At 35.1% G+C, this 12929-nt stretch overlaps 2 protein-coding genes across 2 annotated transcripts; both read left to right on the top strand.

Annotated features, from left to right (window-relative positions):
* The first annotated feature begins 799 nt into the window (after nt 1–799).
* Nucleotides 800–4604, top strand: ctsk (cathepsin K). Its single transcript, XM_065298194.1, has 8 exons — nt 800–956; nt 1614–1754; nt 2222–2344; nt 2650–2799; nt 3062–3280; nt 3411–3576; nt 3750–3858; nt 3961–4604. The coding sequence occupies exons 2-8, from the start codon at nt 1620–1622 to the stop codon at nt 4058–4060; spliced, it is 1002 nt and encodes a 333-aa protein (XP_065154266.1). The 5' UTR covers nt 800–956; nt 1614–1619; the 3' UTR covers nt 4061–4604.
* Nucleotides 4605–6063: 1459 nt separating this feature from the next.
* Nucleotides 6064–11476, top strand: ctss2.1 (cathepsin S, ortholog2, tandem duplicate 1). Its single transcript, XM_065298195.1, has 8 exons — nt 6064–6184; nt 7341–7469; nt 7585–7707; nt 8461–8613; nt 10035–10259; nt 10664–10829; nt 10923–11025; nt 11222–11476. The coding sequence occupies exons 2-8, from the start codon at nt 7350–7352 to the stop codon at nt 11319–11321; spliced, it is 990 nt and encodes a 329-aa protein (XP_065154267.1). The 5' UTR covers nt 6064–6184; nt 7341–7349; the 3' UTR covers nt 11322–11476.
* Nucleotides 11477–12929: the final 1453 nt, after the last annotated feature.

Genomic DNA, 12929 nt, shown 5'->3' with positions numbered 1-12929 from the left:
TAAAAATGGCTGGGTTATTTTTGACCCATAATGGGTAAATAGAAGACAGAACACATGCTGGGTTAAAAATAACCCAATGTTGGGTTGTTGTTATGCAAGCATTGGGTATAATAACCCAGCAGTTCGGTTAAAAAAAACTATATTTACCCATTATGGGTGAAAAATAATTAACCAAGCATTTTTTAGAGTCTACTGATCCCTTGATGCTACAATGCTTACAAGCATATAATATTGATTAAATCAGCCATCAACTTTAAACAATAAACAGAATGACAGAAAGCATAAAACATATATACACTATTTTTTATATAAAACAACTTTTTTTTACATGCTCATTGTATTATTCAGTGAATTCACAACAGTTGGTTTTTTTCTATATTTTACCCAACCATGAGTTTTTAGATCTATAATGCAGCACATACCTCACCTCATTTGCAAAATTGAAATAAAAATGCAATTGCCCAAAGAGTTGTTTCATAATCAGCCTAGTGATTGCAACAAAACACCTGAATCATTTAGCAAAAATCTAACATAATTTACAAATGATGTAGGCTATAGTTGGATGGGACATTTTGACTAAATAATATTAATATTTGTTGTATAGTCTTACAAAAAAGTGTTATTACTTAATATAATAGTCGTTTTAAAAAGTACAATCTGCATTTGTTTATCTATTGTATTTCAGAGAGAAAATAATATAATGATAAAGTTAGATATATAATAGATAAGAAAGAGTAGTGATTTTGTATTGGGATAGGCTATATGAATATATTATTGTAACCCGACACCTGACATCATCTGCGTTTAAATGATTCCATATGCGCACTGTTTCTTCCCGTTTCGGTCTCATAGGAGGAACTTCCTCAAAACGGGGACATAAAAGGATCCTCACCTAACAAAGTTTCAAACCGAGATCTGGACTTTTGCAACTGAACTTCAGAAATCACCAAACCCAGGTAAATGTAGGCCATTTGCTTCGTCGCAGTAGAGTAAAAACGACAGAAAAACGTCGAAAGGGAAATACATATACTTAACGTTAGTTTTATTATTAATCCTGAATAGTTTGCGTTGTTTGTGTTATTCATATTTACAGTGATTTGCAGTTTCTTCTACTGTTCGAAGTATTACAAAAGTATGGCAGGAGTTGTTTTGCAGATCTTTTAGCAGCGGTTTCGCTTTCATTTTAACGTTCACGAATGTTGAAATATAAATGACTTTATTAAATATATTAAGAGGATAACTTTTAGATGTTGTTAGAGAGAATTTTTATCTACTTCAGAAATCACTGCGATATCTGTAAGCTACATCATCACTGAAATAGCCTTCTCGTTGTGGGCATGTGGTTTCCAGTAAAAACTACGTTTCTCGACCACGTCATAAAAATTAAACTTCCTAACATTTGTTAGGCTGTATGGTTCCTTTTAAAACCTTTTAAAACACAAAACCTTTCTGTTCCACAAAAGTGACTTTGCCCTGGAAAGTGTTAAACAGATTATAAAAAAGTAGTAGTTTTTTCGCAACCAAAAACGTTCTCAAATAATTTTTTTGCAACTTTTTTCCAATAGTGTAGCACATGTTGTGTTTAATACTCTAAGGGCATATGTGTTTTTCAGGGCATAATGTTTAAGTTTGGTAGCATACCTGTGCTGGTGGTGATGGTGTGTTGGGGTGTAGCTCACGCTCTGAGTAACATTTCACTGGATGAAGCATGGGAGAGCTGGAAAATCACCTATAGGAGAGAGTACAATGGTCTGGTAAGTCAACGTCCTGTCCAGTTTGTGTCTCTGGCATATGGTGCTGAAAAGAATAAATGAAGTTGAACTTTTTGTTTTTATCCTCACTGGAAAATATTCAGTCTGTATCCCCATTTAAAAGAAGAGTAAAAGCTAGCTCTTGTTATTTATTTATTCCTGACCACTTTGATTAGAATTTCAGTGCATTAACTGGCTAATGTTCCCTTTCTAATGGGAGTGTTTTGTATGCTCAGCTCAATTAAAAGTGAGGGAAAGTTTTAAGAAAAAAGGCTTTTGGATCCTTTACATATTGTATATCAGAGTTTGCAGACTTTGTATATCTAACAGCAGCCTTTTGGAGTTTTGAGATACAGAACAACCAGTGGACATGACCAAAATTATAGCCTTATTCTTTTTCTGACAATATGATTTACACTTATTACATTCATCATTTAGTTTCAACATATATGTATATGTGTGTGTGACAGGATGAAGAATCTATTCGTCGAGCCATTTGGGAGAAGAACATGATGTTTATTGAGGCCCATAACAAAGAATATGAACTGGGGATTCACACCTATAATCTGGGCATGAATCACTTTGGAGATATGGTCAGTATTTCATCTCAATCTGCTAAGAACTGAATGGTTTAAAATGCTAAACTCTTTGTTTTAAAAACTGACTCAGAATGAGAAACAGATGTACTGTACAATTGGCAAAAGGTTCACATGTTCATTTTGTTCATTTTACTTCTACTTGGAAAACCTGTTTGTATACTGAGCATGTGATAACAAGAACGTTGCATCAACAATACTCTGAAAGGCTTGTTTACTGGAACTAGCTTTTGAAACAGTTTCCTGTATGTTTATATTTTTACAGTTTTTAAATATTTTCTTTAATGCTCATCTCTGTACAGACTCTAGAGGAAGTGGCGGATAAATTGATGGGACTCCAAATGCCCATGTCTCAGGACCCCATAAACACATATGTGCCCGATGACACAACGAAGTTGCCCAAATCCATTGACTACCGTAAACTGGGCTATGTCACATCTGTCAAGAACCAAGTGAGCAAACCAAGCATTTTTAACTTAAACATATTACAAATAACATTTGTTACTACAGTATAGCGCTATAATTAACACCATAGTAACCCTATATAGATTAACTGGAACTATTATCCTGATCCAATGCTGTATTTTGTATGCACCTAGATATAGCTTTACTTTGTCGCCATCTAGTGGTAAAAGGTAGAAGGTTTATAATGAGTTGCATACTTTTTGTGACAGGAAGCAGCTCTTCAGCTTTGTTTGTTCTTGATTCCCCCAGGGATCGTGTGGCTCCTGTTGGGCCTTTAGCTCTGTTGGAGCTTTGGAAGGTCAGCTGAAGAAGACCACGGGTAACCTGATGGACCTCAGCCCTCAGAACCTGGTGGACTGTGTGACTAAAAATGATGGCTGTGGTGGAGGATATATGACAAATGCATTTGAGTATGTTTCAGAAAACAAGGGCATTGACTCAGAAGAGAGCTACCCATATGTTGGAACGGTAATTATAAGTCATCTTTTGGTGACAACAAATTAACAAATCAATAACATTCACACATTTGTTTCTGTAATGATGTAATGTTATTTTCAACTTATTATATTTATTTTTTTGTCAACACTGCCCTCTACAGGATCAGCAGTGTGCCTACAATGTGTCAGGAAAAGCAGCCAGTTGTAAGGGATTTAAAGAGATTCCTCAGGGTAATGAAAGGGCACTGGCAGCGGCTGTGGCAAAGGTTGGACCTGTGTCAGTGGGTATAGATGCCATGCAGAGCACCTTCCTGTACTACAAAAGCGGTACTTAACATCTGATTTCTGTTTTAGTACCTAGTAGGCCTAGTAGTTGAAGCCTTATATGTTGCAACAGTCTAAATGATTGTGCTGAAATATTTGTAGGTGAAGGTTACATTTTATAAGAGACCAACTTTATTTCTCTCTCTGGGGTGCTGTGTCCAAAAACTGATTCCTAGGTGTGTACTATGATCCCAACTGTAACAAAGAAGATGTCAACCATGCAGTGCTTGCTGTTGGTTATGGAGCCACACCGAAAGGCAAAAAGTACTGGATTGTGAAGAACAGGTGAGATTCAGCTTCATTCATTATCCTATTACATATACAACATTTTATCACAGCTAGCTTTACTCAAGGGTTTTCTATTAACTGCTTTTCTTATTCCTGAAGTTGGGGTGAAGAATGGGGAAAGAAGGGGTTCGTCCTGATGGCTCGTAACCGTAAAAATGCATGTGGCATTGCCAGCCTGGCCAGTTACCCAATCATGTGAGAACTGGACTGAGACAGGAAGTAGGGAATTTACTAGGGACCAAAACTGTCTGCTACTGAGCAACAACACAAGGGACTTAATCACTGTTATCAGTGTGCTTCAACATCATACTTTTTATTGTTGGAGCAAATTGAAACCTTCTCTAAAAGATTTAAACTACAATGTTTAGTGATGTTTTTGTTTTACAGTGTTCCTAATCACATCAGACACTGCAGTTGCAGCTTTTTTGTGCAATATTTGTTTTGATATTGTGTAGTCTATTACATTTTTTTCCACAGTGCCCCTGGTGGGATCTGATTTTTGAATCACTTGTTTTATGATGTTTGATTTTATAGATGACCATTTTTTTTTCTTTTTAGTGACCAAAGAAAACTTGTTCATATTTAATGCACTGTATGAGTATTCAGTAATGGTATTAATATACAGTCATTGTTATGAATTACTTCAATAATGTCATGTTTAAATTTTTTGTAATTCATTCTTTCAGAGCCATACTCTGTACAGGAACACTATATAAAATAAAATTCCGATAATTTTCCATAAATCTCTGTAGTTGTTTGTTGCTTTGGTTATGAATCTTTAGTTTACAGCGATGGTATCAGCACTTTATTTTGGGGAAGAGCTGAAATCACGTGAGAACAAAAAAGGAAACCAAAGCCGACACAAAGAACTGAGAGACTGTCAAACCAAACATGTTAATAAGAAGGTCTGACCTTTGGTTTGTAATGGATTTTGATATAATAAATCATAGTGTGAGGACCTCATTGAGGCAACTTACTACATTATTGAGGTCAAATATAGTTTCTTAAAACATTACAAAACAAGTGGGAATAATACAAAATAAAATGTAATATAAAAAATAAATTCCTTTTCAATTGCGAATATATTTTTTTGTGTAAGTATACTTTTTAACAAGAATGTTGAGCAAGGCACAAATGTTCTTTATTCTTTGGTAATAATCATATGACTCACTGAACCACTTCCTCTTTGATAAAAGACTTCATGCTGTCAGATGCGTGACATTGCGTCAAAGGTTTAGAAAATGTGGAATATCTTAAATAATCATAAAAACTATTAACTTTAAATCAGGATTAATGTGAACATGAGGCAACTGAGCTGAAATGTTAGTAGAGTAAATAAAAGCGTTCCATATTCTTAAATTAATTAAAATAAAAGTATTGAGAAATATTATATATCACACCTAAAATTTAGCTGAAATCAGGTCTAGGTCAGCACATTTGGCAAAGTTTTGATGATGATTTAGATTTAAGTGATGAACAAACTTGAAAAGAATGTCAAGTCATGCTACCCATTTGTCTTGTTCCCTACATATGTGTAATGTGGGTGTAAGATGTCATTTTAAAGTTAAAATGTCATTAAAGGTGCTATAATGTGCATCTAGTGCACACATCTGGTGGCCTGTGTGAACTCTGAAAGCCAGACACAATTACAGATTAAAGGTGTTTATGTGCTTGCTGCTGATAGTGGTGTTTAACCACAAAAGTTACCCTTGCTGTCTTCCTGTTTCCTGTCTATTGTCAGCTATTGTGTAATATAGGGTAATTTGAATGTAAATCCAAAAAAAGTTATATATATATATATATATATATATATATATATATATATATACACATACACATTAATATATTAAATAGGCCTATATAGTATTGTTTTTGAGCTTTTATATTGTAGTGAACAATGTTATTGTATAAAAATTATTGTAGTGAACTTGTGTTAGGGGCCAAAACAGCATTAACTCCGCCACAACATGTATTCAGTAATATTCCACCTGTTGTCATCGTATTACAATTTTAAAAATAAAACAAGTTTTTGCTAGTTTTAAACGTTAAAATATGTTCAAAAATAACTTTAAACGATCGATATGCTTTTTAACATAAATGCTTTTAAAATAAAAGTATATGAAAATAAAAAATCTAATGTAATTTATTAGTTTGATTACATTATGTAACAGGTCGAAGAAGAAACTAAGCAAAATTTAATTTGCCACATGACGCTAACACGTGATTGAACAAAACAAAATAAAAGCAAAGCAATCAGGAACCAACAGACGATCATCATCTCCTCACCAAACCAGCAGACGTGCAGCCGAACGAGAGTGCACAGGTGAGCCGGTTTTTAAAACGTTACTTTAGTTCATTTCGTCCTTTTAAATCTTCTTTCTTTAAGCTTTCCTTATGTTTTCTATCGCAAAAGGCTTTCTTTCGGTTTTCATTTAGGTGGTGACTTTAGTTTTGTTTTGAGTAACAGTTACTTTTCCTGTAAGAGTTTATAAACGATGTTTGTCTTTCAAATCGTTTTTAGTAGTTCTGAGTTTGTGATAAAAATGGGTACGCTAAAGATATAAAGTGATATTTTAATAGTGTCGTGAATGAGAGATTAGGTAATGTCGATCAAACCCGCGTGTTAGTTTTATTTCGGATACTTACTTCCTTATCGGACATCAGGTACCGTATTGTTTGAGTATCGACCATTTCAATTATCTTCAAACTTGCCTTTTTGCCACAAGTAGCCGACATCTGGTCAAGTTCAACTTTATTTTGTCGTAGGATTAAAATTGTCGTTGGGGGGTTTTGGTAGTTTATATTTTATAACATGATAAAAGGAATCGAACAATGCCGCCTGCTTTAGCCTACTTTGTTTCACTGATAACACTTTTTTTTTTCTTCTCACTTTAACATGTGATATTGCTTAAATTTCCATGACCAAACTTTTGACTATTACTTTCACTTCATGAAACTCCTTTCTTCACAAAAAAATCCGAAAGCAGGTGTGGTTGATAAATCTATTCTAAAGCAAAGGTTTATTGCCTTTTTTAATTAAAAAAAGGCTTTCAATTTTTTTTTTAAACCATGGAATTTACATCTGAGGAATTATAAATAACTGAAATTACTTTCTCCTCTTTGTTACTGTTCAAGCAATAGAGAAATGGATAAGTGTGTGTGTCTTAAATATGCACTATACATTCTATACTGATTTACATTCATTGACTCTGTTTCACTGTGTCGTCTTAAGGGTTTGTCATGTACAAATAAACATTAACCTTGTAAAGGAATCATTTCCATTTTGCAATAGCTGTGATTGAAGTGATGTTAAAAATTGGTTTGACACTTGGCCATAATGTGGTTTCATTTATATAATTTGGTTCATATGCAAAAGGAGGTTGATTGAAAACATGAGGGTTTAAAACTGGTTATGTGTACATGTATGACTGCTAGTAATTTTTCTGCTTTTGGTGTTTGGTGTTTGCTTTGGCACTCAGCAGGTAAAGATGTTCGGGAGCTTGCTGTTTGTGTTATTTTTTGGCGCGGCATTGGCCCATTTTAACTCTAATCTAGACCAACATTGGAAGATGTGGAAGAAGACGCATGGCAAAAATTACACCAGTGAGGTGAGAAAATTAACTTCACTCCACAAGCAAACTTTTTTTTATTAAATTGAGATTCGAGAGCGCGTGTGTGCACATTCATGCGCGTGTATGATATCTTTAATCTGTGTCATGGCAGGTTGAAGAACTGGGCAGGAGGGAGGTTTGGGAAAGAAACCTTCAGATTATCACCATCCACAACCTGGAAGTCTCTATGGGCATGCATTCATATGATCTGGGCATGAACCACATGGGTGACATGGTAGGTGATTTTATTTTTATTTGAGTGTTTATAATTCTCAGTATGTTTAGACTTTGATAAATCTGCTTACACTGCAAAAAATGACTTTCTTACTTCATATTTTTGTGTTTTCAGTAGAAATGTCTAAATTCTTAAATCAAGATGCATTTTCATGATTAGCCAGTGACCTAAGAAAATGAGTCTAGTTTTTGACAAAACGTATCAAATTTAAGTGAATGTGTTTAAAACAAGAAAAATCTGCCCATGGTATAAGACACTTTTTTTTTTTTTTACTTTTTCTTTTAAGTAAATTCAAGAAATGCATTTTTGAAAATGTTTTTAGCTTGTTTTAATTCACTTAAATTTGATATGTTTTGTTTAAAAACTAAGACTTGTTTTCTTAGGTCATTTGCTCATCAAGAAAAATGCATCTTGATTTAAGAATTTTTATATTTCTACTGAAAAATGACAAAAATACTAAGTCATTTTGCAGTAGGATGGTTGTGAAGAAATGTACCACTCTAGGGGTGGTTTCCCAGACAAGGCTTAAGCCTACAGTAGTTCTAAACAAAATGAGATTCCCTTTTGCTGACATCTTAAAATATAAGTGCCATTGTTTTGTCTCGAGATGCACACCTGTAATGTTTTTGTAAAATGTGCTTGCATATCTACTTGAACTACCTAAACATCCTGATACAACTTGCCGCCTAGTCCTTGCTTAATCTAAACCCACCCCATAGCGTTTGGTAATTTTTGTGCCATGTTGAAATGCAGACATCAGAAGAGATCTTGCAAACGTTAGCTGTGACCCGGGTCCCTCCGGGCTTCAGGAGGCAAGTGGCAAGATTCAGGGGCTCCTCTGGGAATGCTCCCCCAGAGTCTTTGGACTGGAGAGAGAAGGGCTATGTCACTGGTGTTAAGATGCAGGTATGATTAGAAGTCTCTCTGATATTACATTATTTAGAGAATATATATATATTTTTTTTTAACCTGCATCAATGAGATGCAGGTCTGTATTGTGGTTCACATGTTTCTTTTATGTGCTGATTCATAAGTCAATGTCCCTTTGTATTTTGCCAGAGAAATTCGCATAGCTTTTTTCACTTCCTTGTTCTATTTATTTTCCAGTCAGCGTTTAATGGAATTCACTTTATTTCCTCTTTCTGTAATTTCCTCTTCGTCAAAACTAAAGCATTGCAACCTGATGAAAATGTGTTTGAGACTGTAGAGTTTAGGAAAGCCGTTTTCACCGGTCTTAAAGTTAGTGCTGTTGCACTGCAGGCAAATATGCACTGCTTGTAATTCGTGATGGGACGATATTGCAGAGGCTGATGGTTGTTGGCATCGTCTGAAATCTTTTCAATCGGCCAGTGAATTTCTCTTATTTAAATTTGATGTGTAATAAAGACACTCAATGTAAAGCCAAAGTCTGACGGACCGTAAAATAACCAATAATTATTCACTTTTTAACATGACGTTATGTTTTGTCGCACACAACACACTAGTTTAACCGTACTGTAAGCTGTCAGATACACATTGTCTTGTAAATGTTTTAAGTACTTAAAGTTATATTTATAAATGTTATGCATAACAAATGTTTTTTAGTTTCACCATTTTTCTGTTTGTCTTTTACTGTAATATTTGTATTCTATCGGCCATACAGCTTTCTTAATATCGGCATTGGCCATAAAACTCGTATTGGTCGACCTCTACTTTTAATTAAATGTTTAGTTTTGGGTTCTATATTTGCCATTTGTATCCAAATATTGTTCTTTGTTAGCTGTGCAAACAATGTTTATACTTATTAGACCAGCTGTCTTTGTTTTAAAACCATAATGCAGACTCCGATAAGGAAAGGGACACTTGACGAACAGGAGTGAGGAATGAAAATTGAACTTATTTTTATACCTTAATTTGAGTCGGAACATAACACCTTGAGCAGAAATTGATCAATATTGACATTAAACCATTAATATTTTCTTTTAAGGACAGCAAATAAATAAAAGTATCCGGGCATCTTTATAAAAAGTGCTTTTACTTGTGTTTTTTTACGGTCTTGTAAAACTGTAAATTAGAAAAATCATTGACAACAGTTGTATTTTAGCATTACAGATACTACTGTGACTAAAGAGCTTACACATATTTGTGGAATAACTAGTACAGAAATAATTTTGGTATTCACCAATACTGTTCGTTTACATGAGCTGTGGCACAAATTTTACATTGTGTGGTGGTCTAATAAATTTAAAGGACTGTAAGTCATGACAATCCCATTATATTTTGTCTAACCACGTTTAAATGGTCAACCAAACTCAATGTTGTTCTTGTGTGCTTTCCGCTGCTCTTAGGGTGCCTGTGGTTCATGTTGGGCGTTTAGCTCTGTTGGGGCTCTCGAGGGTCAGTTGATGAAGACCACTGGAAAGCTGGTTGACCTCAGTCCTCAAAATCTGGTGGACTGTTCCTCCAAATATGGCAACAAGGGCTGCAATGGTGGTTTCATGAGTTCTGCCTTTCAGTATGTCATCGATAACGGTGGAATAGACCCAGAGACATCTTACCCTTATGAAGCAGTGGTAAGTCTAGTTTCTTTTTAAGTGAACACTTGTGGTTGGGTAGAATTTAACTAGTTAAACTAGTTTATTCAGGTCAAAGTTAGATGTAACACTTGTACAGATGATTGAATCTAATGCATGTTAAATGCCTGGTTTCACAGACAAGCCTAAGATTACACCTTGGGTAAATTATGACATTTGAGTAACTTAAGTTACTCTAGGATAGGCTTAAACCTTGTTTGCAAAACCTGGGATAAGATGGATATGGTAGGGGTCGCTGGTTTGTGCAGGGGTGAACTACATGCCGATAGGTCATTACATCTATGGATTAATATTTGTCAGTAAACTGCAAGACTTTAGTCAATTACCATATTACAGCATGGCTAATTTAACATATCTAATCTAAAGAATAAATGTCTTTACAGCAAGGGCAGTGCAGATACAATCCATCCATGCATGCAGCAAACTGCACAAAGTACTATTTCACCCCTTCGGGAGATGAGAATGCACTGAAACAGGCACTGGCCGATATCGGGCCCATTTCAGTGGCCATCGACGCTACCCGGCCCCAGTTTATCATGTACCGCAGTGGTATGCATTTCTTCATACGTTTCAGTCATATAGATCACCACTTCCTGTTCTTTTGATGGCTGTTGTAATCTGCTTGCATGTGTCTGTTTGCAGGAGTTTACAGTGACCAAACCTGTACCAAAAATGTGAACCATGCAGTACTGGCTGTGGGTTATGGATCATTGGATGGACAAGACTATTGGTTGGTCAAAAATAGGTACGAATACGGATCGTAAATCTAATGCGTTACACTCAATGGGTATGATTTGTCTGGTAGATTTAAGGAAACTGTTTTAAAGAAGTCTTGTATTGTGGTGTACTAGATGCTTTCGGGTAACTTTGTGTCATTGTAAACCCATTAAATAGGACTGACAATTGGAATTAAAATTGTTCCCTTTTTTCTCTTTTAACAGCTGGGGCGTCACTTTTGGAGATGGTGGTTATATCCGGATAGCCAGAAATCAGAACAACATGTGTGGCATTGCCTCATATGCCTGCTATCCGGTTATGTAATGGAAACATTCTTGACATTTGTAAAGATCAAAAAAGAGGAAACTGTACATTTTTGTTGTGGGTAATGTTTTGTAAATGTAAATTGTTTTTAAATCTTTCTTTTTAATGTTCCTATATCTTGTATCCTATCTTACAAAATAAATATATACATTTTAGAGCTGTTTTCTTCGCCTCCATTATGTTTAAAGGGAAAATAATGCATTCAGTAAGTTTACAAATGACTTGATTTTATTCAGTGCAACATCACAACAAACAGTTTCACATGAGGTATTAAAGGATTTTTCAAGATCAGCACACAATGTCCAGTTATGATTGACATTTTTACACCTTTGGTTGATTAGCCACATTCATAAGGTAACACAAGGGGAGAATGGCTTAAGATGATACAGATGTCCACACCAGTAGAAAGATTGTAAATGAATGATGGATTTTAAAAGGAAAAACTGCTACCTTTTCAGTCTGCTTATCTGAACTATAAATGAGTGGATCTCCAGACACTAAAAATATCAATGTCTTTGCTCAAGTGGAAAAAACTTCATCTGTTGTAATCTAACAACAAATCTGATCCTATGATGTCGATTCTTATGACAGAGAATAACATTGCATTATGTTTGTAGAGACTGACATTAAGCATTCGTTTGTTCTCTATACATAGGCTTTTTTTGTACTTCGTTTTGTTTTTTTGTTTTTGACGGGATAAGCAATCATAAGGTCAGCAAGACCCCCTTTCTTGCTCCGATTGTCATTCCCATTTGGTCTTTATTAATACTGATAAACGTTTTTCTGCAATCTCTCTCACAGACACACACACACACACACGCACAAACACACAATAACACTGTTCTTTATGCCTGCAGGTAGGGCTGTGATTTGTTGTGTTCACGGATTGATTCCAGCACATTTGGCTATAAAAAACTTAGAAATACGCAGACGCTCCCTGAATGGATGGGCTCTTTGGTAGTTACATCTCGCAACATGTCACACACAGTTGAGGTAGATGAAATTTGAGCTGTTGGGTAAAAGATTTTTGTTGGTGAGCTACTGAAATGAAAATGATTTACACATGGCTGGAAAGACGCGTCCCACATGAAAAACATCATTGGGTTTACTATTGTAAACTGTAATATTATAGTATATTATTGTGTAGTATGTTTATACTATAGTAAAGATTAAAAAATTAGTATCTAGAAGTTTACTATAGTAAATGGTATATACTTCAGTATTTTTTCATGTGGGATGTTACGACAGCTGCTGGAAAAAGAGTCCGATTTAAAAAAATATCTTAAGAGATTAACAAATACAACAAGACTGTGTTTTTCAATTTTTGGTTATTAAAAATTGGCTAAAGTCAAAAGTAATCGTGTGAACAAAGCGTCCACCAGGTGGCGCCGAAGTCTAAATTACATCAGAAGCATCTTCAACGACGTGCTGCATTGTACGTAACCTTCAACACTACAGGTTGTCGTGTAATCTCTAATCATCTACCACTGTAATCTTTGAATTGAATATCTAAATCATTAAACGTCTAAGAAAAAAGCCTGGCAAACACCAACTGCAACAAGGTGACCTGCGCAAACGCTGACAGTTTCGACCTCGCGCAGGGCACGC

The sequence above is a fragment of the Paramisgurnus dabryanus genome, chromosome 13 (genome assembly GCF_030506205.2).
Source record: "Paramisgurnus dabryanus chromosome 13, PD_genome_1.1, whole genome shotgun sequence".
NCBI lineage: Eukaryota > Metazoa > Chordata > Actinopteri > Cypriniformes > Cobitidae > Paramisgurnus > Paramisgurnus dabryanus.
Note: the sequence above shows the minus strand (reverse complement) of the source record. Positions and strands in the feature narration are given on the sequence as shown.